This window comes from Podarcis bocagei, assembly GCF_964188305.1.
Source record: "Podarcis bocagei genome assembly, chromosome: 14".
Classification (NCBI taxonomy): Eukaryota; Metazoa; Chordata; class Lepidosauria; order Squamata; family Lacertidae; genus Podarcis; species Podarcis bocagei.
The window spans coordinates 9866700-9893958 of NC_138139.1; the positions used below are offsets into that span (position 1 = coordinate 9866700).

At 44.6% G+C, this 27259-nt stretch overlaps 1 protein-coding gene across 1 annotated transcript; it reads right to left on the reverse strand.

The window, feature by feature from the left end:
• Window positions 1-2136: 2136 nt before the first annotated feature.
• Window positions 2137-27106, reverse strand: SCAMP5 (secretory carrier membrane protein 5). The gene is made up of 7 exons (XM_081169260.1): window positions 26812-27106; window positions 17406-17472; window positions 13588-13716; window positions 11962-12118; window positions 11069-11170; window positions 9817-9934; window positions 2137-9129 (listed from the first exon to the last, which is right to left on the reverse strand). Exons 2-7 carry the CDS (start codon window positions 17410-17412, stop codon window positions 8935-8937), a joined length of 708 nt encoding a protein of 235 aa, XP_081025386.1. The 5' UTR covers window positions 17413-17472; window positions 26812-27106; the 3' UTR covers window positions 2137-8934.
• Window positions 27107-27259: the final 153 nt, after the last annotated feature.

Sequence of the window (27259 nt, forward strand, 5' to 3'; positions counted from 1 at the left end):
CGTCAACTTTTACTCCTCCATTCCCCCCCCCCCCAGGATAGAGGAAGCAGCAGGTGCTCATGGCATTTAATGGATGATTCCAGGATTTAGGAGACTTTTTTTTAAAAAAAAAGGAAAGAAAGAAACAAATCAGCCAGGTGTTGTATCTCTTAATCCTAGCATCTCTAAGGGCAGCCTGCATAGGACATAGGAAATCCCACAACTATTTTTAGTTAGTTACTGATTTTTTTATTCGCAAATTTAACAAAGAGACAGAAATAAAATCAAAAATACTATTTAAATACTGCTAATAATAACAAAAAACATAGCAATCAGCAGTTCACAAGCTGAATGCAATAATCATCAGTACATACATCTTAAGTTACTATAAGCCCTCCAAATGCCTATTAATTCTGTTCCTGCTCACAATCCATCTTAAGACTGAGACCAATGCAGACTTTATGGCTTTAACGCCAAACCAGTCTCCCCCCCTGCCCTCACCACCTTGCTTACCACCAGGCTTTGATGATGAGCTCTGTAGAACTCAGACATTTGTTCACTATTTTGTGACATTTTAATTAGCCCAATAAAGGTACTGAGCTACTATGGACTTTGGAATTCTGCAAGGGGCCACATTCCCTGAATATCCAAACTTCTTTGGGCCCCAGTGCCAACATTGAGCCAGAAGAAAAAAGAATGGACAGAGCAGCAGACATGTCTCTTACATTTGGGCAATAGGCTACATTTCAGTCACACGTTTTGAGTAAAACACACACATGCTCCAACAATTTCTCCATCCTCCATTAAGGCAAGCTTTTTTTCAGGGGGAACTCACCAGAACTCAGTTCCAGCATCTCTCAGTTGAGTTTTGACACCTCTGATGGGTGCCATTGCCATTCTAAGAGAAGGAGGGAGGTGTTCATGATGAGTTCCGGCACCCTTTTTTTCTAGAAAAATAGCACTACTGAAAACAGAGCATTTTAGTGCTAGTTATCTGAACAAACTCTTACGTTCCCTGAAGAACTGCCTTTATTGAGCTGCATTTCCAAGTGATGTCCACTGCAGTCTTGGATGGCTGCTACAACAAGGTCCTGTATGCAGGCAGACTTTGTATTTGTGGTTAACCTTGGATGGAATACATCATTATCTGTTAACCTGCCCCTTATATAGAGATCCCAAAGATCGCTTTCTGAAACCTTTGTTCAGACAAGCAGGCAGGTACACCTTGGCAGAAATGGTTCAGGGTTTTTTGAGTGACAATAATAGCTTTGTAACACACAGTGACTCTATGCGAAAACCGCAAAAAAAACTTCAGGAAAAAGGAGTTAGCTAAAATCACTGTAAATTGTTGCAGTGATTTGGAGGTTTAATCTGAAATCAAGCTAGATTTTGGCAAATTGGTTTCTCTGTGTCTTCACTCTCTTACATAATGGATGTTGGCTTATGTTATGGGTATATGTTCTGTATTGTTTTTATTGGTACTATTGCTACAAGTATGTCAAGGCCTTTGGCTAGAACAATAAACGTGTGAACTGATCTAATACTCGGTGATGATTAGTTTATGAAACTGTGTTACTTAAGTAACTAAAAGGCATGGAGTATTTTAAAAGTATTTATGAAGATGCAGAGGATTACCTGTTTGAAAATGAAGATGGTCTAAATTAAGGTGTTTCAATATTGCCAGGGTATTTTGTTTTAAGAATGGATACTGAAGGCATACTACCCTTATGTAATTTGTGTACATGCTGTTCCTGATGTTGCCTGTTTTTAAGTGCTTAATAAACACATAAACCTAATGCGTCTAATTCCCCCATTTTTCAAACTGCACATTATCAGCTTTCCAACTGCACACTATAAAAAACCTCCTCCCCCAGCCCTGCAACCATACACTTGCTGACTACTCACCCAATTAGCAACCCATGCAAGAATCTATATCCACCCACTTTCTTGCCTGTCACAGCTATCTGTCAGTCTCTCCCTCTCTCTCATATCAGCTTCTTGAACATTTTTGTATTCCTCTTCACCATCTCTGCATCTGACTCCTCTTTTCTCTTGCCATTTTCTTTCTGAATAATTCTTCTCCAACAATGCACACATTCTTTTTTTTTTTTGTGGTGATGCACCATCACAATACAAAACCAAACCAAAAGCACAACATTTGATATAATTTGTTTTATTAATTAGTCTCCAGGTTGACACCATTTCATCAGGGACAGACATGGAATGACTGAATAATCACAAGTGGTCCCCATATTTAAAAACCCCATCCCTTGCTTTTCCCATTTGTTCTCTATATAACATTTGTTTAAAAACTCTGTTGTGAATTAGATACATTGAGATGATTACTTATGGCACCACAGCTATTTGAGGAGTCTCTGAAAAGAAATGCAGAACAGGATCGCCAGTGTCTCTCTCTTCTTTACCAAACAGGAGCTCAGCGGAGGAGAAACCTCTGCCCTGCCTAAGCAAGGGAAACTCACAAGAATTCAGTGCACAATGATTAGAAGCCATTATATTCCCTTTCTGAAAAATAAATTATTACAAATGCATTCAGCCCACAATTGTTCCCTATCAGATTGAATTTTTTTCCATGAGTAACTCAGTCCAGCCATCAGCATCCAGCAAATGAAAACCCTTCTAAGACGTTACTGTCTCAAGTGGCAGCCCATAAGCAACACCCACTAGTTCCAGGCTAAGATTCAAGGCCTATTGGTGCTACCACATTTCAGCACACAGTGGACGCTGGAAATGCAGCTGCAAGATGGCCTTGGGGGACAAGAAGCCAGAACCCAACTAAGGAGGAAAAAGCAATGGGAAGCTAAACGTCAGGACAGATGGACAGAAGCTGGTGCTGGTAACAGTGAGGTTTGGTGCATGAGGTTTGTGAATACAGGAGAAGTCATCTATGGCTTACCATAGGTGCTGGGAGATGACAGCAAGCAATGGAACAATATGTAATTGCAGGTGAGGTGATGGGACACCACAAGCAGAAGAGCCCTGCTGGATGAGACCAAAGGCCAGCATCCTGTTCTCACAGCGACAAAGCCAGATGCATATGAAAACCCCACTAGCAAGACATGAATACAACAGAACTCACTCACTCTTGTTCCCTGGCAACTGCTATTCACAGTTACATTGTCTCTGACACTAGGGGTATCCTTTCTGGTTCAGCTCCACGCACCTCTTCTCCAAACCATCTCAAGGAGGCTTTCCCCAATCCCTGCAAACAGCATGCTGGCTGGCACAGAGCCCACAGTCATTCCCCACTTGCATGGTCTCCATTTGGGAGAGCCACAGAGAATGAACAAATTCTCTAGCCTAGAATCCCTGAGATGCAGTTTGGGCACAAGATTTATCTGTACTAAAAACGCGCCTGCCGTTTTTGGCTTACAACAAAACCTGTGAACAAGGAAGGATAGATGCTAACACACACACACACACACACACACCCTAGAGCTGATATCATTTGGGTCATGTTATCACCAAACTGGTCAACCTGGGATGGGACTGTATTACTTCCAGCTGCGGGTGGGATTTCACATGATGGAAAGCCCCTCCATTCAAAAACAACAACATCCCTACATGAAGAAAACTAGCACATCAGGGAGATAAATTCTAGCTTAACTTTCTCACTGCTTGCTTTCCATGTACAGGGATTTTTTTTCTTTCTTTTTTTAAAGGAGGAACATTTACTTGAAGTACTGTCAGGAAAAAATAAAAAATTGTCCAGTAGAAGAAGAAGAGTTTGGATCTGATATCCCGGCTTTATCACTACCCGAAGGAGTCTCAAAGCGGCTAACATTCTCCTTTCCCTTCCTCCCCCACAACAAACATTCTGTGAGGTGAGTGGGGCTGAGAGACTTCAGAGAAGTATGACTGGCCCAAGGTCACCCAGCAGCTGCATGTGGAGGAGCAGAGACATGAACCTGGTTCACCAGATTAACTACTACACCACACTGGGTCTCACAATTTAATTTTATTTATTTATTAAAAGTAGCATATTTAATTATTATTTTTCGACTGCATCAGACCAACACAGCTACCTACCTGAATCTGAAGTACCGTGTTCAGTTCTAGGGACTGCAGAGGATACTGATAAACAGAGCATGTCCAGAGGTGGGCAAGAAAGATGGCTAGAGGCCTGGAGACTAAGTCCTTCAAGGAAAGTTCGAAGGAGTTGGGCATCTCTAGCTGGAGAAGAGACAATTAAGAGGTGATGTGATAGCCATCTTCAAATACTGTGCTGGTTAGAGTATTGGGCTGGGGCCTGGGAGACTAGGGTTCAAATTCCCCACTCAGCCATGAAGTTCACTGAGTGACCTCGGGCCAGTCACAATCTCTCAACCTATCCTACCTCACAGGGTTGTTGTGAGGATTGAAATGGAGAGGGGGAGAACTGTGGGTGCCACCTTGCGCTCCAGAGAGGAAGTGAGAGATAGTCATGTAAAATAATAGAATCACAGAATTGTAAAGTTGGAAGGGGCCACAAGGGTCTTCTAATCCTACCCCCTGCAATACAGGGGGTGGAATTAGAAGACCCTCGTGGGGCTCAAACCTACGACCCTGAGAATAAGAGTCTCATGCTCTACCAGCTGAGCTATCCACAATAATAATAATAATGGCAGAGGGCTGAACTAGTTGATTTTGAGATCCCTTACAACTCCTTATGATTCTACCATTCAAGATCCAAGCTTATGAGCCCTTACGTGCAAGCTGAAGTAATACTTCCCCAACACAAATTCACCACTGCAGAGAGAATTGCTCATCATGTATACCTGAAGGGCATTTTCCCTCTTGGGGATCAAGAGCTACAGATCATCTTCAAACCACATTGTCCCCCCATTCCCTTCACAGACTCGACCAACTTCTCTAATCCCAGAGCTGCAAGGATCATTACAGGGCACTGCCAGGCACACTCAATGGGAAGCAAGTTACCCCCTTCTTGTTGCTGCATTTGAAAGCAGAGCTCCCTGAATTTCTCAAGTCTGACTCCTCCGACTGATGAGCGAGATGAACAGAGGCCAAGCTGTTCCAACTGATTCCATCTGCTCAGAATGACAAAGCTGGCTTCCCATCTTTGAGAACAGGCCGGCCTTTGCAGTTTTTAACGAGAGAAACAGGCATGCACTGAGGAGGTGGGTGGACTTCTACAGGGATGCTTAAAAATAGCAGAGTTTAAAAACCCTTGCTGCTTCCCCCCTGCCCCACCAACACATACATTAACCCATTTCACAGAACCAACACAGGAGCAGGGAATATGCTCTTGTGAAGCAGAAGGAGGAAATTGCAGGTGATGGAGGTGAGGGGAGAAAAGGAAGTAAAAAGCTTCAAGAAGGGAGGAAAAGCACACCACCAATCTGAACAAGTTTTGAAAGCATTCTTCTTTGGTGGTCTCTAATCCTACGGGATTAACCCACTTTTATTAGCTCTAACACAACAGAGGAAGAAGTTGCTGCAGGTAGCCAAAGAGAATGGCTGCCTATACAATAACTCCATTCTGGAGGACCCACCAAAATTAAGGTGAAAAGAATGTACTCTTACCAAAAGTCTACATTAAGTTCTGAAGGCAGACAAGACTCTTTTAAGTGTCTCTGATTCAGTGGAACTGCCAATCTTTAATAAACCCTGAATGCACACACACACACTTGTGAGGCCGAACAGTAATGATCTAGCAACAGAGAACACAGCAAGGTAAGACGCAGGGGCAGAGGAAGGCATAAACATACTTCACAGCCACTTGAACACCAGGGAATATCACAATCTCTTATTCAAAGCACACAATCCCATAAAGCAAACAAACAATAGCCCTGTTCAAGCACCATGGGTACCAACCCACTTAATGAGCAAGGGGGTGAATATGGTGAACCCATCTCCCAAAAACTCCATCCTTATCCACTCAGTCCCTACATTCTTCCTGCGTTGACCTGGGAAGATCAGGAGGAGCCAAATGCAAGTAGAAGTCACCCACCAGACCTTTGCAGCTCAACATGCAAAGGTTGGGAACCGAGGGGAGGAGGGGCAGGGTCCATGGGGGGCATCGGGAGCAGGACCTGCACACATGACCCTCTGCCTCCTACCTGGGTTATATTTCCTGTTCAGGTGTAGCACTGTATTTCACAATGGGAAGGACCATGAGTGTGGCAGAACACCTGCTTTGCATGCAGAAGGTCCCAGGTTGAACCCCCAGCATCTCCCAGTAGGGCTGGGAGAGACCCCTAGCTGATACCTTGGAGACTGGGAGTGGCTGCCAGTCAGTGTGGGCTATACTGAGCCAGTGAACCAATGGCCTGACTTGGTATGAACCAGCTTCCTATGTTCTCATGTTGGATATGATGGGGAAGAGGGTGTGTTGGCCAAGGAAACCAGAATGAGTTGCCATATTATTGGTTATTTTATTTTTATTAATTAAATTTACATGCTGCCCTTCCTCTATAGATCTCAGGGTGAGTTAAAATACAAGATAAAATACAAGATCCATACTCAGATCAAGAAAAAGCATTGGAGGTTGAAGTGAAGGTCTGCTCAGGATGCAGTAGAGGCTTCCATGTTCCGAAAAGCGTTTGTCCATGTGTGATGGCTCTCCACACAAGACAGCCTGTTATAGACAAGCTTCACATTAATTTCTATACAGAAGCATCTTCTGTGCCTGCATGTTTTTTAAAAAAACAAAAATCCATAGAGCAGCCTTGCGGCTCTGTGGAAACACTGATAAAAATCAATGAAAATACAATTACTGGATGCTGGGCCTTCTGGCACCACCAGAAAATTCAGAAACATTAGGAATTGTACTACAATGTTTTGGCCAAGGAAAGAAAAAACTCCGCTCTTTATATTTAGTTGAGAATTGCCGTGTATTAGTGAGCCAATGGAATTTGGAACGTTGTTCATAGAAGAATAAGAAGAATTTGGATTTGATATCCCGCTTTATCACTAACCGAAGGAGTTTCAAAGGAGCTAACATTCTCCTTTCCCTTCCTCCCCCACAACAAACACTCTGTGAGGTGAGTAAGGCTGAGAGACTTCAGAGAAGTGTGACTAGCCCAAGGTCACCCAGCAGCTGCATGTGGAGGAGCAGAGATGTGAACCCGGTTCACCAGATTACGAGTCTACCGCTCTTAACCACTACACCACACTGGCTCGCATAGAATTGTAGAGTTTGAAGGATGCCAAGGGCCCTCTAGTCTAACCCCCTGCAATGTAGGAATCTCAGCTAAAGCATCCATGACTGATGGCCATCCAACCTCTGCCTAAAAACCTCCAAGGAAGGAGAGTCCACAACCTCCTGCAGGAGACCTGTCACACAGCTCTTACTGTCAGAAAGTTGTCCTTGATACGTAGTCGGAATTTCCTTTCTTGCAGCTTGAGTCCAATTGTTTAAGTCCTACCCACCAGAGCAGGAGAAAACAAGCTTGCTCCATCTTCCACGCAATAGTTCTTCATATATTTGACTATGGCTATCATATCTCCTCTCAGTCTCCGTAAAATTATGAGGTCATGGAACCAATTGCCTGGTTGGGGGGAGGCTCTCGCTGATCAGAGGTCTTCCAGCACAAGTTGAACAACCACCAGTTGGTGATGCTCTACATCTGGGTTTGTGGCATCAGGCAGGGGCTTGATCTATATGGCCCACACAACAGGGGTGGGGAACCTCAGGCCTTTTGGCCCTTCCCCCAGGCAACACCCCTCACTTGACCCTGTTACTTACACACACACACACACACACACACACACTTTTCATGATTTTGCCTGGCTGGAATGTGTCTTGAACTCTGATTGAACTCTTGCTTGTCTAGATGGAAGGCAGAGAGAAACTAGCCTGCTGTACAAAAGTAACACAGGCGTTCATAGCTCCACTTGGTTTTGCCTCTGGCCCTGCACACCACCAGCACATGGCCCTCAAAAGCTTGTCCAGAAGGGAACAAGATCCTCTCCATGATTCTAGATATGGGGCTTCTGGGGTTGGGGCATGTTTGGAATGTGGTTCATACTGAACACAGAGGTCTGCTCCAGTTCAAACAGGGCAGCTCTACAGCACTGCTCACAACTTTGTTTTTTAAGCCACGCACTAGCACTGCCTTCCTATCGATACATAGGAGGAGTAAATGGACCTGTTTATAATACCGCACGTTAAGGTAAGTGGTAACCTCTGGTGGATCAGCATGGAATGAAAAGGTTGAGCTCTGGTTTTGAGAGTGGAGAGAGAGTGTGAAAAAGCGCAGGGTTTAAACGCTAATAAGCCAGCAATGCCCTACGTCAGAAACATGCAGCCCCCCCAGGTTTTGGATTACTACGCCCATCATCTCTGACCATGCTGGCCGGGGCTGATGGGAGTTGGAGACCATAACACCCAAAGGGTCACAGGCTCCCTAACCCTGTTCTATACAGTATAAGTTGCAAATAGGTGAGACAGAATGAACCCGACAAAGTTCTTGCAACCGGCAGCTATTGTGAACTGGGTTATTCCCCCAGAGTGTCCCTTTAGCAGCTCTTGAATGTTTGGGCTCTCCACGCTCACCCCGGCTGATGCAGCTATAATATCATCTACCAACACAGTAAAATTTAAAAACCACCACTGTACATTGTTTCACAAAAGGGGAAGGGAGACCAGCACACACATGTACAGTCACTACAGCACGACACAATAGTCCTGCATGTCAACGCAACAGCTTCTTCAGATTGGGGGGAGTGGGAGAGAGAGAACAAATTATCTCCAAGGACAATTATCCTAGAACAAAGTCAAAGGGTGAAGGAAGAATAACAATTTTGACATGCCTCCATCCCATCAAGGAGGCTATTATACAGCCCGCCCTGCACCAACCCTTCTATACAGTGGAATTTACATACACAGAGAAACACACACGCTCTCCTCCAGTTCTTCCTGCCCACTTCAAGTCACAACCCTCTCAGGTTCACATCTCACTCGGGAAGTTCTAGTTGGGTGGGGAAGGTCACACCTCACATGTCATTGGGGTAGTTATAGTTAGGAGTGGCCGAATACTGCGTCTCGTGCGGCATCATGGCTCCCTGGGCAGCACCGACCGCCACGTTCTGAGCTGCCTGCTGCACGTGGGGGTTCTTCCAGGCTCCCGTCGTCCATTCCTCTTGCGCTTTGCTGATACTCCCACCGCTTCCCCGGTAAAATTTATGGACCTGGAGTGGGGGGAAAGTAAAACAGGGTCGTTCATCACCTTTTTCAGTTTAGCCTTGGAAGGACAAACAAAGGAGCCAAGCTCATGGTCGTTTCTTGGGGAAATCATGTAGCCATCAAACATCAGAAGAGCTCTGCTGGATCAGGCCAAGGGCCCATCTAGTCAGCATCCTGCTTTCACCAGACGCCCATGGGAAGCCTGCAACCAGGACCTGAGTGCAACAGCACTCTCCCCACTTCTGAATCCAAGTAACTAGTATTCTGAGTACCCATTGATAAGCCTTTATTCTCCATGAAACTGTATAATACTCTTTTAATTCAAGTTGGTGATCATCCGTAGTTTAACTGTGCACCATGTGAAGAAGTTCTTTCTTTTCTCTGTCCTGAATCTTGCTAGTGACTGCCCAAGATTCTCCAAGGACATGGACAGATACTTCGGAGGCACACATTAAATATATAGGTGTGAGGTGCACACAGAAAAAAAATGTAAGAAGCAGCTTCTTGGTGACTGGTATATGCCAATCAAAATCCATGCACACTGCACGTCACTTGTGTGAACGCAGTCATGTCAACTCTGGCCCTTGGAAACAGAAGGATCAGCCAGCAGGAGTCTCCTGGGCATTCTCAGCCAATAGAGTGTGAGATATATCTATGTAGCATCCCCACGCAAAACCTTTCCCACGTCTTACCATACTGAGGGCAATGAAGGAGAAGACAGACATGGCTGTGAACATGATGGTGGGGATGAGCATCACGACAGCTGACCCCACGTTCGTCCCAAAGAAAGATATTGCTGCAATCCAGCCGCTGCAGAGAAACAATGAGAGGGAGAGGAAACATTGTGAGGAAGCTATGGTGCTGCTACTGCCACCACTCAGAACCACTCCTTTGAGTCATAACCTGGAGAAAGGTCATAGTGCAGCGGCAGAGAGCCTCCTTTGCATGCAGAAGGTCCCAGGTTCCAAGCTCAGAAGGTGGCCTCTGGGTCGTTATATCAATTATATTTGCCTTATAGGATTTCTCAGCTAAGGCCAGTTATTGAGCCAGGCTTGATGGGTAGTTAATATTTTCAGAATCTTGTTGGAGCCCTTTAAGATGGGTTGACCAGTCCAGAACAGTGGAAGGAGGAGGAATGACCTCATCTAGAATTAACTCATTCAGCTCCCTCTTACCCCCCCTCCTTTTGGAGAAAATAATGTGTGATTTTGCTCTGTCTCCTTCAGGGTTCTGGGGAGCTGATTAACGAATCTGGCATAATTCCCAGAACTTTGCAGTTCTTTCTAGTAAGTACCATAATAATTATGATTATTTGTCGGCAGTTTGCAGAAATCAATTATCTCCAAATGTAGTGGCTTTGAATTTATGAGTCCGGCGTCAGTGCCATCCAGCAGAAGGGAGTGTTTTGAAGACTCTCTGCAGCTGCCACCTGGGCTCGTCAACAGTTCTGATAATCAAGATGTTTTTCTTCCCTAATTTATAACCAGTATCTTGTAAACTTTGGTTCGACCTTGCGTTTGGCACTGCCTAGCAAAGTGCTCAGCCCAGCCCAGCTTCATGCAGCCTCACAGTTTAGGGGAGTTAGAACAATGAAACAATTTGATAAAACAATAAATTAAAACTACAAAACAAAGCACTAAAAGGCGTTAAGAAATAAAATGGAAGAGAGGATAAAAACAAATGCTATGGGTTGGTTATAGAGCAGAAACTTGCCTTACAGTTGGCCTTAGAGCTCAAAACCCTGCTTCAAGCATTCAGCAGCCACCTTCCCCTCTCCTACACAGCAGGTATGAAGGACAAAAAGGGCATTCAATCCCCGGCACCTCCAGCTAACGAGATCATAGGGCAGTTCCCTATCCCTGATCTAGGCCATACAGTTAATTGCCTAAATATTTATTTTAAGTGCGTGGCTGCTCTTGTTAACACCTTAGATGTCCAACTTACCAGACTCCCCAGCCAGGGATCCCGACTGCCTGGATGATGCTGATCACCAGCTGAGCCATGAAGGTGAAGAAGAAAGCCATGAAGCTGAAGGAGCTGTCTGTCCTACAAAAGAAAAGAGCCCATCATTGTTGCTTCCTCCACTGACAACCAGTCCAACCACTAGGCAGGTCTCCCACCAGCAGTCAAGACTCAAAAGGGAAGAGAGAGTGCTCTCCCGTACTTTGAAAAGAGACCTGTCACCAAACAAGATGACCCAGCTAGGATGTAAGCAGCCTCCAGGAAAAGACAGGAAGGAAAGCACCTATTTATTGATGGGTTAACAGTGAAAGGATGACCAAGCTAGCATTAATTTGCAGTGCTAATTTTAAAAAGCTTTCCCCCATTTCTGCATGCCTAAGAACATCGAACACACACTGAAGATGACTAGGACTGCTTGGAAATGGAGAGGACATACTGCCACACTGCCTTTCCTTATAGTGATAGTGATCAGACACATGGCTTAAAGTCATGGGCGGGAATGGATAAGAGAAGGAAGGGTGATGTGATTCGCAGGCAAGAACTACAGAAGCAGAAATGTGTGGTAGAAGCTGGAGACCACCACGGGTTAGAATATCTGCGCACAGGAGAATAAAACAGCAACTAGGAAATGGGTGGATATGGAGGGGCTACTGGGATGGGAAATCTGTGGCCTTCCAGATGTTGTCGGACTATAATGCCCATCATCCCACACCGTTGATCAGGCTAGCTGGGGCTGATGGGAGTTGGGAGTCCAACAATAAGTGGAAGTCATGGATTCCCCTTCTGTGCAGTAGGACCTAGCCAAAAGAACTGAGGAGCACACTGGGGTAGGGCTGGAGAATGAGAGAGAGAGAGAAGCTGTGCCTATCACTTACTTGAAGGCTTTGTAAATGGGTCTAAACCAGCAGACATAGGAGCAAGGCGTAAAGAGAATGAGCCAGAGAATTGCCAGTCCAAAGTTAACTGCTCCACCACCTCCGATCATCCACGCAAGGCAACCAATCAGATTCACTGCCAAGGTGATGCTATTCACTGCAAACACATTTATCGAAAGAGACACACAGAGAGAGGAGCAAAAGTAGCAGATCACACAGCAAGAGCTGGACAAGCTGAGAATGGGAAAGATAAATGAGTTCAGAGCTTCAATGAAGAATAATAAGTGCCACCTCCACGATTTTCTAAGGGTGTTTCCAGACCATAGCTATTTTCAGGTATGATTCAACCACATGCTGGCAAATTCAGGTTACGCAATTAAAGCTGAGTTAGAGGCCTTGCCCAACAAACCCACTTCTCCAAAATGACAGGAACCTAGCCGCCTCCCAAATCTTTTACAAACAAATCAGTATGAATTTTCTATAAACACACATCGTCTGGAAGTGCCCCATGTCAGGTTTCTCACATTCCCTTTGGGAAAGGCAAGGAAGAGAGACAAAGGAGTAGAACAACAACAAAAAGGAACCAAATAAATCTACCCTCTTAACAGTCAACAACTACCTACATTGTTGTTGTTTTAAATTGTTTTTATTAAATATTTTGAGACTACACTGACGACTGAGTTGGCCCTTAATAGAAACAGAAACCAGGAACAAAGATGAAGGCTGGGACTGGAAAACTGTTTCATTCTGGCCAAAACCTTTTGTCCAGATCTGAAGAATTAAGATTCTATCTGGACTTGGTTCCACACGTATGTCTACAAATAATAACCTAGGATTGCCATATTTCAAAGGGTGTAAATCCAGACACAAAAGTTGTTGCCTTGACCCAGTATACCTGAAGGAGCGTCTCCACCCCCATCGTTCAGCCTGGACACTGAGGTCCAGCTCTGAGGGCCTTCTGGCGGTTCCCTCACTGCGAGAAGTGAAGTTACAGGGAACCAGGCAGAGGGCCTTCTTGGTAGTGGCCCCCACCCTGTGGAATGCCGTCCCATCAGATGTCAAGGAAATAAACAACTATCTGACTTTTAGAAGACATCTGAAGGCAGCTCTATTTAGGGAAGTTTTTAATGTCTGATGTCCCTTTTCTTCAGCCATTGTGGCCCTTTTCTTAAATAGCAATTAAATAGCAAATGGCAGAGAGACTATTGACACCACATCACTCCAGTGCTTAAAATCTTGCAGACTGCCCATATGTTACCAGGCTAATGTCAAGTTCTTGTCTTAATTTACAAAACCTTTAACAACTTGAATCCAGGATGCCTTTATGACCACCTGATGCCTTCAATATCCAGGATCTTTCAGGGTATATCTGTTGGAGGTCCCCCAAGGCTAAGATTGGTAGCTCATATCTGCCAGGAGCCCCACATTCCGCATTGTGAGCCTAATTCTGCCTCTCTGGCCAAAAAAAATTCTATCAATATTGAAAATAAATTAAAATTTTAAATTCAGATTTGTGGAAAGGGAAATGAAAGAGTGGGTCCCTTACTACTTCTGGTCCATGCTTCCCCACTTACACCCACTGGAATGCTGGCTTGCCCTTTTAACCCTCCAACCTCCACAACTTACACATCCAGAGGTAGTAAAGACGTTTGACTGTGGTTCGGTGTAGGGGTGGGATTTCCTCATCAAAATCCTGGTAAAAGCACGGTTTCAATGGGATGAAATGAGGGAGAGGAGGGAAATTGTTCATTCTTTCTGCAAGAAAAACAGAAGGCAAGTTGTTTCTTTTCCATTTCCCTCCGCAAGTAATATTCAATATTCAAGCAGGGCCGTTTCCAAATGGTTCAACACTTTTGAACACAATGATTGTATACAAAAGCTAGGCACAAAACCGTGGCTTGCACTAACCACATTAAACAACAATGGCTTAGCAAAAACAAATCACAGTATTGCCATTATGTCTGAACCCAGCAAATATCTCTGCCACTCTTGTAACAACCCTACTGTGAAAATACTATAGGCAAAGGATGGGCATTCTGTGGCTTCCCATACGTTGCTGAACTAGCGTTCACATGGTCCTTAGCCACACTCCAATAGGTGTTGGAGTCCAACAATATATAGAGTGCCAAGTTCCCAACCCCTGTTATAAGCAAAAAGCAGAGAAAGAACAGCTTGCCTTGAGTCACTCAGTGATTTCGTATGTTCAGACTGAGGGACTTCCTGGTGTACAGCTGAGACTCTTGATCATTACAGCATTGCAACTTTCAACTAGCCATATTGCAGATCCTCTGAACTTACTTTGCCATGAGAATGTGAGTGCAAATGTACAGTAGTTTGAAATGTGGTTCAGACTGCATTTTCTAAAAAAGAACTCCCCATTCTGCTCCCAAGAACAGTTCCATTAATAATTTAAGTACTTCTCTTTTGGTCTGTCCCCCATCCCCAATGCACACCTTACATACAGATAAAGTTAGCAGCCTCCTATGCACCTGTTCTGTGACAAAGATAACACAGAAGCTGATGCCCCAGACAGTGGGGGAGCAGAGAGAAGAGGACATTCTAACAAACTATTACTGGTTGCGATGACTAAATTAATTATTCAGAATCCCCAGACAATGAGCTGTGCATCTTATTTGTGACAATCTGCTTGAGGTGAACAAGAGCAGTTCAATATGCAATCCTAAGAACATTTGCCTGGAGGTGAATCTGTGGAAACAGGATTTATTCCTAAGAAGGGCCTGCCCAAGACAATTCAGCACTTTAGATATATAATCTAAATGGCACTGTTTCATGCCATCACCTCCCAGCAGTAAAAATCCAATAATAAATTAAATGAATGACAATGATATCCCAGGTCTGAGTCAACAGCCCTTCTGTCTAATGGCAGATTTGGCTTAACTTCCAAGAAAATACATTTATGATCAACAGCATAACATATTGATTAGAGGGGGGGGAGGGCAGAGAAATGACAGAGGTCTATAAAACTATGTACAGCGAGAGGAACTCTTTCTCCCTCTCTTGGTGCTCTGGGGTTCGTGGGACTGATAACAGCCACAATAATATAAAAGGCTCATTTGGGTGACCTTCAGGTCAAGGGGGAAGGGAGACTGACATACAGAAAAGGGACCACTAGCATTCCAGTGATGAGTACCATTAAAAACTCTGGAAGCCTTCCTTATGAAATCAAAATCCAGAGTGTATAATTGGGCTGCTTTCCATCTACATCAAGGGTGGGGAACCTCTGGTTCACAGGCTACACCCCCTGGTATTCCTGCCAGGGGTACCAGTTTGGCCTCTTCCCCCCTCCACACCTGACATTATAGGTGATGTTAGGTGTGGGACTGGTATTCATATGGCTTCAAATGAACAGTTGGGAGCTGAAAATGAACTCCTGGTGGTTCCTTTGCTGGAGCAAGGCATGCTTCCACTGCCCACGAATGGAGGAAGGAGGAGGAAGTGATTTCCACTGAAACACTTGCTAATATGGATAGGCCTTTCTTGTCCATTTTAACAGCATTTTCAATGGAAACTGCTTTCTGCGCCTGAAGCAAGGTTCAACACAGGGCTACTTGAAAGCCCTTTTGCAAGCAGCCCTTGCTGTAACTCTACATCACTGAGGAATTGTGGGTGACTTCTGCCGTAGACCATTCTACATATCAGTGACAGCTAATGTAGCATCCCCCAGATGTTATTGGCTTCCAGCTCCCACCAGTCCCAGCTAACATGGTCAATGGCCAGGGATGATGGGGAGTCAACAACAATGGGAAGCGACCACATTGGCTATCCTTGGCATATACTCATGGCAATCTCCTTCTCTGAGTGTGGACTCTTGTGCAGTCAGAACAGCACCATCTACACACAAGAGAGAGGCATAATAATAATTTTTATTTATACCCTGCCCTCCCCAGCCAAGGCCGGGCTCAGGGCGCCTAACAAGCAATAATAAAAACAAGTTGAATGATTACAACTTAAAAACAAAATTAAAATACAACATTAAAATATTGGAACATTAAAATATTAAAATGTAGCCTCATCGCAGGAGGAGAAAGGAAAAGAAAAAAGAAAGAGAGGGAGGGAGGGAATCAAATTGGCTCCAAGCCAAAGGCCAGGCGGAACAACTCTGTCTTACAGGCCCTGCGGAAAGAAATCAGATCCCGCAGGGCCCTGGTCTCATGAGGCAGAGCATTCCACCAGGCCGGAGCCAGTGTTGAAAAGGCCCTGGCTCTGGTTGAAGCTAATCTAACTTCCTTAGGGCCCAGGACCACTAGGGTGTTGCTATTTATGGACCTTGAGGCTCTCCGTGGGGCATACCGGAGACTCAGTGGAATCCCAAGGTGTGTGGAAGTACAAACACACACAAAAATCTACAAGAAAAGAAAAATGTTGGGGGAAGAGTCCCATAAGCATGCTCTGTGGGAATGGAATGTTGGCTGACTGTTGTAGTGGGGCAGAGGAAGAGGGAGATTGAATATCCTGAAAGAAGGCATGGCTAGCTGGCTGCCTTGAACAACAGGATTCAAGACTGCAACAAAATCTGTGTTTCCTGAAATTAACCAAATAAGAGCACAAAACTTATTACCAGTGCCCTATCTGACACTGCTAAGTATTTGGGGCAACCAGAACAAATATAGTCAAAGCAAAAGTTGGCTTTTTAATGGCTGCGAGACTATTAATCTCTAAATACTGGAAATATCTAAAGGGCCTCTCTATAGAGGCTTAGTATGAAAAGCTATTAGTATTGGCAATTTCAGAGAACATTATCACTTAAGTACAATTATTTGGAGGACAAATCAAAAAAGCCAAATTTTGCACCATTTGGCCAGGCTTCACTGATTATTAGACGATCCTAGTGGAATACTAGGATGGTTTGCATTCATATGGGGCCAATAATCTCCACTACTTATTCTTTTCAAAGTCCAGATATCTTTGATGGGTACAAGAAGTTGTGACTGGATATTTCTGTGAAGTAACAGACAGGCATCTCTAGACTGGTCCCACTTATTGCTGTCTATCTTTGGCCATTGGCAGACCACTGACAGATCAACACTGTGAATTGCTATGAAAGTGGGAGCTCTGTCCATCAAAAGTTGCCGCTGTGTCGAACACAGGCGTCTCAGGAGTACTGATCTTGTCATCAAGTCTTGACTCACTTCAGCCTCCCAGTTACAGATGGGTAGCCGTGTTGGTCTGCCATAGTCCAAATAAAAAAATTCCTTCCTGTAGCACCTTAAAGACCAACTAAGTTAGTTCTTGGTATAAGCTTTCGTGTGCATGCACACTTCTTCAGATACACTGAAGCCTCCCAGTTCAGGCTGGAACATGGGAATATACAAACTACTGTCCCAGGATAAAAAGTGTTGATAGAATCAGGCCTTGCTCAGAGCATCAATTCCTAACACAATGAAAGCTTTTCCTCACACAAGGAAATCTTACTGTCATCTTACCTCCCATGATGTCGCTCAGTCTTTATTCCACAGATAGACAGAAGAACTTGTCACACCACCAATAAAGCTGAAAGAAATCAGGGAACAGTTATGTGGATAGCATCATTATATAGTTTTGCCACCAGATGACACTGGACTTATTTGTATCTGTTTGGAGCCACGCACTTCCTGCTTGTTTGAGAGAAACAATCAAGTACTGGGCTAGCTTTATGACTTGTCATTGAAGTCTTGGGAGCACACACAACAGATATGATGTTAAAGCAAGAGACATGAGATAAACATGTCCTTGACATGCAAGCCTTTCCACTTCTGATAGACCAGGGCTAATTGTGCAATTTGCTTCCTTTGCTGGCTCAAAATCCAAGGGAACATTTGCAGTGGCTTGGCACAACTCGAAACAAAAGCATCAGCACCTCAGTAAACTTAAGATCAATGTAAATCGGGGTGGGGAACTTTTTTCCAGCTGAGGGCCACGTTACCTTCTGGGCAAGCTTCTTAGAGCCACAGGCCAGTGGTGGACAGGGCCAGACACAAATGTGGGTGGAGAAATGAATGCAAAGTTTCTAGTTTGTCCACACACTCCTCTCTAGTCTCCAGACAAACGAGAGACGTTATTCCAAGGACATATTCCAAGCATGCAAAAACACTTGGGGGGCAAAGGAGGGCTATTAAGGGGTACGGCATGGAGAGAATTCCCAGGGAACCAGATATAGAAGCCTGGAAGGCCACATTTATTTCCAAACCATTATATAAAGAGTAAGGCCTTCTTAGCTATTTTAAGCCTGGTGTATTTGCTGCCCTGGGCTCCTTTGGGAGAAACAGGCAGGGGGAATATACATTTAACGGTGCAATAATAATTGTGCTCATCTTCCTATTCTATCCCAGTCAATTAGAATCCCTTTCCTAAGTAGATAAATTGGAAAGATCTGACTAGCAACTGACAGGCAAAGCTGTTAGAGGCATCCATAGCCAGCGTCCAGCAGAAGCCTGTGTTGCTAAACAAACCGGCTTTAGCCTAAGAAGTTAAAAAAGGTTCCACAATGTAGGACAGACATACTTAGCCTTTGGCTCTTCCTGAGTAACCTATGAGTGACCTACATTGACCCACACTACTCTCTAATCCACAGAAGCAGACCTGGACAGGAACAGCCATAATAGATCTACAAGGACAGCCAGCCTGACTGTAGTGGCACTACAGTCCCAAACTTTGGCTCATGTTTTCTGAAGGATGTATCCAAAAAATCCAAGCTTCTGCCTTATGACATCAAGATGAAAATACAGCAGAATGCATTGTTCCTCATAGGGGATTATCTCCCTGTTTTCTTGCATTGATTAGGTATTGGTTTGGTGCATTCCCAAGGACTTAGAGCAGGTGACTCTATAGCTGCATAAACACCATATACTTAAAGCATGTGGCTTCCTCCAGAGAATACTGGGAACTGTAGTTTACTCACACAGAGCCACAATGCCTAGCACTTCCTGAACAAACTACAGTTCCCAGGATTCTTTGTTGGAACTATTGTATGTGCTTTCAATGTATGGTGCACAGACACACCTATGCTAAGCTTAGAGTCTTCTGCACAAGGTCTGCACAAACCAGGATTGCAAACCATGGTTTGAATACTCTTTGCAATCCTATTGTTTCATTTGATTCCACTGATACCTCGTCTTTCTTCTAAGGAGCTCAAGGAGGAGGTTACACAGCACTTTCTCCTTCTACAGTGGTACCTCGGGTTAAGTACTTAATTAGTTCTGGAGGTCCGTTCTTAACCTGAAACTGTTCTTAACCTGAAGCACCACTTTAACCAATGGGGCCTCCTGCTGCCACTGCGCCGCCAGAGCACGATTTCTGTTCTCATCCTGAAGCAAAGTTCTTAACCCGAGGTACTATTTCTGGGTTAGCAGAGTCTGTAACCTGAAGCGTATGTAACCTGAGGTACCACTGTATCTGTATTCTGACAACAACCCTGTGAGGTAAGCTAGGCTTAAAGACTGGCCAAATGTTACCCCAAAGAAGCTTCATGGCTAATCAGTTCATGGACATGGTGATAGCTCAGCTCCCACCTCCATTTCTGTGTAGGGGCCCCTCTGTGTCTTGCGGAAAAATTGAGGTGCTGTGACCCCTAAAGGTCCCAGATTGGCCTCCACTGTCTTACTGCCCAATGGTCCAGCTTGCTCCTCTGTAACATGTGCTTTGGGGAGTGCCAGGTCCTCCTCTGAAGAGGATTCGTCCAGTATGCCGCATGACAGTTAACAATAACTTAAGAGGTACACAAATCAATGCCATTTTGAAAGGTTCGATCCACTATCTTGATTCAAAATAGCATTCAATAGTATTGAAATATACACCAAAAAACCTGCCCCTTGATCTCAGGAACCATCATGCCAGGCTTGGTGACTACATCTCAAGAGGTGTCTGAATGTATAGAGAACAGACAGAGGGGCAAACAGCAACTTTCCGAAATATACACCAGAAGAAAAGAAGATACTGGTGGAGGAGAGAGGGACGGCAGAACCAAAATATGCAAATCCTAAATATATTTACAGTATTTTTCCATGTATAAGATGCCCCCATGTATAAGACTCCCCTTATTTTGGGGGACTCCAAATTAAGAAAACACCCCTCAGCACTACCCGTGTATAATACAGGCCCCAATTTTAAATCTAATTTTTTGGTTAAAAAAAACAACCCTAGTCTTATACATGGAAAAATATGGTACTTATATGGTGCTTATCCCATACTAAATGTTTTCAGAACTGGTTCTCGGATTTGAACTTATACATTACATTGATTAGCACGAAAAACCATCTACAGATCTTTCCGAGAACTAATGTTTCCATTTCATTTATTTACTTAAATGTTTTAATGTCACACCCTACTTTGCAATTAACAATTAAAAACTAATGACAACCATATTAAAGCTAGCACAAAACAATAAGCAAAAACAAAAACAAAATTAGCATTAAGTGGCTTTTTAAAAAAGCCAGAGCAAACAAGGTCTTCTCTTGGTGGCAAAAGGATTTTAAATTCAGTGCCAGGGAAGCTTTCTTGGGGAGAGTGTTCCATAAATGCAACAAGGGAGGCTGTCCCAACCTGATACCAGCCCAGTGTTTTGGACTAGAACCCAAGTGATGTGTCTTTTCTGAAAAATGTCAAAGTTGCATAGGGGAATTTTCAGTTTGAAGGAAATGATTCTGAGCAGGGGTGGGGAACAGAATCTGACCAGTGGGGCAGATCCCCAGGCCACCTTTAGCAGATGGATTGGGCTGCAGCCCTGTCAATCACCTCCAATCATCTTATTAGGTGACAACTTTAGAGGGACTCACTAACCAACTGATTGGACCCCTTTGAAGATGGGCTAATCAGCTTATTTGGGTTGAGATAATGGATTCAGTGAGGCTTGCTGTAACCCCCAAGCAGCTGATTGGCAGTTATGGTGTGCCCTTTTAATGTCAGTTTACAGGGGTGATTTGTATCAAAATGCTCTTGCAAATGGACATTTTTCCTCCCCAAACTGGCAGTTTTGTCATGTGCTGAGCAGCACCAAGATCAACTGTGCTAGAAAGTTCCCAGTAGGAAACTCCCTAGTGCAGCCAATCCCAGCAGGTCTCACAGATCAGTGCTGTCAGTGAGTGCCATTCACCAAGAAATGGAATACAAATGTTAAATCAATTCAAAACAACACATGATCAGGAGGAAAGTTGAAGTTCCCAATTGCTCATTTGCAGCCAAATATTTACTTGCCCCACACCTGGAATCACATATGTAAGGTGTGGGGCAGGTGAGCGTGGTTGGGGGGAAATGGCCTGGGGGACCCAACTGTGACCTTTGCTGGGCCTAATTAAGCCAATAGGTTGGCGGTTCCTCACTGGTGGATGAAGGAATGATTTAATCTAGCATGTTTATTCAAACTGCATTTAATAAACAAAGCTAAACACTTTGAAACTGCCAGGTTTGTCTAATGAGGTATTTTCACTTAGACTCCATTCACTGTTACTAATAAACTTAGGAAATGGGATATTTCCCAAGGAAAAATAAAGCACTGTGAAATTTTCTTCCCCGCATCACTACAGTGGTACCTCGGGTTACATATGCTTCAGGTTATATACGCTTCAGGTTACAGACTCCGCTAACCCAGAAACAGTACCTCATGTTAAGAACTTTGCTTCAGGATGAGAACAGAAATCATGCTCCGGTGGCACGGCAGCAGCAGGAGGCCCCATTAGCTAAAGTGGTGCTTCAGGTTAAGAACAGTTTCAGGTTAAGAACGGACCTCCAGAACGAATTAAGTACTTAACCCGAGGTACCCCTGTATTTGAACCCATCCCTTGTGACCATTAGCCCTGTTTGCTGCAACTGATGGGCGCAGGAATCCAACAACATATAGAGGACACCAGGGTTGGGAAAGGCTGGAATAAATACCAAGCCTTGTGCAAATGGGCATTTTCAGAATCTTAAAATGTGAACAGGCTGCATAGGAAAGCTGCCATATAACAAATCACTGTCAGGATCCTATCCCAAAACATGTTGGCAGTGACTCTTACTTGTAAGTGAGGAAGAGATAACTTCCCAGGCTAATAGTGGTAAAGGCTCAGTAGGAATCAGGGGGTCCAGAGGTCAAGGTTCCAAGATGCACAAACAAGGCAAGTGGTTCATAACCAAACGGAAACCTACACAGATGTCCCAAGAGTTGACACATCCCTTGTGTCGAGTTATTAAAGAAAGGATGGGGTGAGCTCACTCAGGGGGGACTCTTGTCATACGAGACTGCTGAGTGTGCATGTATCTGTTCTGAGTGGGTGCATCTAATCCCACCAAGGAAGGGGGTGCCTGGTTCTTGACAACAAAACTGTCTCCTGCCCCTCTGCCTCCAACTCTGAAATCAGCTCTGGCCATAAGAAGCTGCCTTATAGTGAGTCAGGCCAATTGGTCCATCTAGCTCAGTATTGGCTCTCCAGGGTTTCAGGTAAGGAATCTTTCCCAGCCCGACTTAGAGATGCTGGGGATTGATTGAACCTGGGATCTCCTGCATGCAAGACAGGTGACTACATCCCTTTCCGAAGGAAGTTTCTCCTGGAATTTAACAAAAGTTGGCTTCCCTGCAATTTCCACTCATTAATTTTATGGATGTTATGGAACGAGAGTTAAGTTTTCTCTTTCTTTCCCCACACCACCTCATAACTTTGTAAACCATGGTCATATTCCACTTAATATTCTTTCTCTTTAAGATGGAAAGTCTCAATTTGCCTAACTGGAAACATGTTCTGCCATCCTAATCATTTGGGTTGTGATTTCTGCACGTCTTCCAGCTCTACAATAGCTACAGCATAGAAAATTCCACATACATTCGCCACCACTCGAAAGTGTAAGACAATAATCTGCAAATGCCCACAAATTCTGCTGTTCTCATATTACAGGTGACAGTAGCCTCTCTGCTTCCAGCCAGGTCACTGGATTGGGAACAGAGGAAGCTGCACTGAACAGTCAGTCCACTGATCCACTTAGCTCAGTACTGTCCATCCTGATGGTGGCTCTCCAAGGTTTCAGACAGCAGTCTTTCATGGGCCTATCCAGAGATGCCAGGGATTGAACCTCAGGTCATCTAAATGCTCTATGAAGAAGCTATGGCGCTTCGCCTGATATGGTGCCACCAAGGAAGGACTCTAAAATGCCAGCTGCACCACTGAGAGTAGACCCTATTTTGATTAATGTGAAGGAACACCAGGTAGCCTTGTGTCCGAGAAATAATAAAAAAGGCATTTCATTTTCCAGCTGAGAAAGGCATACTCTGCTGCTACCTAATTTCCAAATGCAATACCCCTAGGCTGGGTTTCAAACTGATTGATGCACACTCAACTGTCATTCATCTCAGGAGGACAAGTAAACATGCAAAGGATTGGACTGAAGAGCTTGTGCATATTTTAGGACTTCAGTCCAACACAAGCAGATATTTCAGCATTGGTTGGACCCAACACTTTTGACCTTATAAATAATAGAAGTCCCATCTTCATGCAAAACATTATCTGCCATTTGCAGATGAATGGAGCCTGAACATCTACCCTAAGGAGTTCATGGTTGTTTCTCTCTCTGAGGGTTGCTCTCTGCTTATTACTGTCTCTCTTTCTAATGCAAATAAATGCCCATACTTCTGTGGGATGAAATCTAGTTATAAAATAATACCGTTTTTGTTTTGTTTCTACATATACACAAGTGCACTGATTCTCAAGTCAATTTTTAAGTCCCCAGGAATCAATTGTTTATATTTTGTGACAATGGGTCCATCTGAATGGCTTTCCCAAAGAAAACATCATCCTACACTAACCTTCCCCAACCTGGTGGCCTGCAAATGTTGCTTGGTTGGGAATGGGAGCTATAAGCATAGACCATGCCTAGAAAGTACAGAGATGTAAGTGCAGGTCAGCCTTGTGTTAGAAGTGCCAATGCTTGATTCAGCATAAGGCAGCTACCTAGGTTTGTTGACCTGTACTAACTGGTATGTTCATGGGATAAAAAGGACTGACAATCCCGGGACCGGGGGGAGGGGACGCTGGAAGAAGATTGGATTGTTTTTATTTCTTTTTTTATCATTAGGAATGTTGTATAAAATTGATGAACGTTGGGAAAATGCTGAAATGAAATTACTTGGCTCTTGTAAAAAATGTTTAAAGAATTAGGTAAAAAGGTAATGGTTATGAGAAGTTGGTAAAAATAAGATTTAAGTTTTAAGGTTTTTTTATAAAATAAGATGAAAATAGAGCAAGGTAATGCAATGACAGAATATTATGAATTATGGAAAGGATTTGCTGTGATAATTATTAATTAAGATACAAGAGATGGGAGGAGGAGGAGGTCATGGAAAGAAGGTAATGAAAGTGGAGAATGTGAAAATGTTGGCTTTATTTTTATTTTCTCTTTTTCTGTTTTCGTCTGTTTTTGTTTTTTTGTCTTTTTTCTTTGTAATTTTTTAAAAAAGATTTCTTTTTTCAATAAATATCATTTTTAAAAAAACAACTAACTGGTATGTTCAAGTTCCCCGTTCTGTACTAAATAACACTGTTAGACAGTTATATCATTATTTTTATTTATTTATTTCATAAATTTTGTACACCACTTGATTGTGACAAACCAAACAAGTCTCAAAGTGGTTTACAAAAAGATAAAAACAAGAAAATCAAGGGGTGAAATACAATACTATAAACAGACAGAAAGTTAAAATACTAAAACAAATCAAAATTCACATAAGCATTTCTAAGCATCTGGATAGGCTTGCTTTGAACAACAATATGTTTAGGTTAGCCACACATCCCAGGCCTCTGTTAGCAAAACGGAAGAATCAGCTTGAAAGAAATGAACCTCATACTTGAGCAGCCACATCATAAAGGTGACGAGATTATGTATCAAGTCCCTGGCTTTGGATGCATTTGCAGCCAAGATTCCAAGCGAGAAATGATGCATAAGAGAAGGTCAACACAGGCTGTGTACACACCAGACCTTTAAAGCACATCCAAAGCACACACATCACAAAGAATCCTGAGAACTGTAGTTTGTTAAGGGTGCTAGGAATTGTAGCACAGTGAAGGGTAAACTACAATCCCCAGGATTCCTGAGGACAGGAGATGTGCTTTGAATGTACTTTAAAGGTATGGTGCAGGATGCTGCCTTATACTGAGGGCTCATCCTGACTTCCTTTTGCACTGTGCTTTCCAGGAACAGGTCCATGCTTTAAAGCTCTGTATCCGGCCAGGGTTGGGTTTTTTTTGTCCCAACACTTTCCCCAGGGAACCTCACATTCTACCACTGAATCAGACCAAATGACAATCCAATTGTTTGCTTCAATTCAGTGCCAAAATGTGAATTTTCCCAAGGAAAATGCCAGGACAAAAAAATACCACTTGGACACGAAGCTTTAAAGTCCAGACCTGTGCCTGGAAACACAGCACAAAAGGGAGTCTGGGTGAGCCCTGAGTCAACCATTGGTCCACCCAGCTCCATATTGCCTATGAGACTGGCAGAGGTTCTCCAAGGTTTCAGGCAGGGATGTCTCCTTGACCTACCTGGAGATGCCAGGGGCTGAACCTGCGAATTTCTGCATGCAAAGCTGAAGCTCTACCACTGAGCTGTGACCCTGGATAATACAGAATCTAGGTGATCTTATCCAACTTCCTGCTCAGTTAAAGAATCCAGAGCTGAAGCATCTCCAGCAGATGACTGTTCTGCCTCTGCTTGAAGACCTCCAGCCATGGAGAACACACCTGCCCAGGTCATTGCTTTCATTGGTCAACTGCTCTTACCATCAAGAAGTTCCTCCTAATGTTCAACCAAAATCATTAGAACACACACACACAACTTACTAAGGCCTCCTTAATGAATATAACTCCTCCCCAACACAAACCTGCCCTTAAACTCTCTGACAGCACCATCCTATTATCTACCTATTGAAAGTAAATCTTGCTTATTTCTGTGGCGCTAACTGGCAGTCATTTGGTTTTGGCATAGTGGAGATGTAACCCACAAAATTTGGAATGTTCAGGGTTAACCGTGGAAGAGGACAACTGCCTTAGGGAAGATGCTGATTGGATGGAGTTCAGCAAAGCCCTTGGTTCTACAATACCATAGCTGAGGTCACTCTGCAAACACATTTTGTCTCTGTTGGAATATCTTTGCACACTCATGCACTTATTGAAGGAGGGGTGGGAAGAGAAGGAACTTACCGTTTTACATAAATATAACCCGTATAGAGCAGAACAGTTTACACACACTAACCACAGGCACACATCTACCGGAAGGCCTCAAAATGAAGGAACCCGCGCTCCCCACCAGCACCATCAATGTCAACAGCTTGCGGATGGAACCTGCACAGTCTTTTGCCTCTAATCCCTTTTTCCTTTTTGCACGGAGCTCCTGTGGGGGGAGGGAGCGGGGTCCAGTGCATGCATCTTGCAACGGTTCGGAGAGAAAAGGGAAAGCCAAAAGGTAGCTCCCCTGATCCACGGCCCCCCCCCTTTTTTTTTGCAAGGGTGGAGTGCGGGGAATGAGGGGAAGAGACGCGCCGGGGAAACAGTGGCGTAGCGTGGGGGGTGCAGGGGGGCCGGCCGCACCGGGCGCAACATCTGGGGGTTAGGGTTAGGGGGCGCAAATTACTTGCCTTGCCCCGGGTGCTGAAAACCCACGCTACGCCACTGCGGGGAAAGGCTCCATTGCACGTACCCTCTTCAGGAAATCGCACTGAAGGCCACATTGCTCGGCCCCGGGGAAAGATAAGCACAACCCCGTCCCCATGTCCCCGAAGGCACCACGCTAACATAGCGCGGGGAGGGCAGCGGACTGGAAGGAGGAGGCCTCTTTGCCCGGGCGTCCAACGGGCGATGCCTCCGCCCTTCTCCATCCCCCGCTTTTAGGACTCACCGCTTCGCTGCCCCGGTCCTCGGGCCCTGCCGAACGTCTCCCCCGGATCCTGACCCGCAGCGCCCACCGGCGCCTCCTGCTGCAGCGGCCGCAGCTCTCGCGAGGCTCCTCCGATCCTCCTTCTCCTCCCCCCGCCCCGCACGCACCCAGGGCTGGGTGGCTCCGGCGGATGAGAGAGGGGCGGGGCGGGGCGGAGGCGGAGATGCTGCCGCTGTCCCCGGTGCTGAAACGTCTCTGGGTGCGGCGAGCAGCCGGAGAGGAGGAGCCAGGATGCAAGGCGGAGGAGATGCGAGGCTGCTGGTGCCTACAGTACCAGGAGGAGGACTTCAGGGCCTGCTCAGCGGAATGAGCAAGCCCCCTCCAAGCAGAAGGGCTGGCTTAGCGCATTCTGACGTGCACATTTATTTATAAAACCGTGCCCTCTCGTAAAATATCAGGGTGCAGTAGA

Bases quoted from the DNA above. Each gene is read 5' to 3' on its own strand.
- SCAMP5 (XM_081169260.1), bottom strand. The intron at 12,119-13,587 runs GTAAGTTGTGGA...ATGTGTTTGCAG, and splicing joins TCTTTACTACCTCTGGATGT to TGAATAGCATCACCTTGGCA. The intron at 9,130-9,816 runs GTAAGACGTGGG...CCCCCACTCCAG, and splicing joins CCTTCATTGCCCTCAGTATG to GTCCATAAATTTTACCGGGG.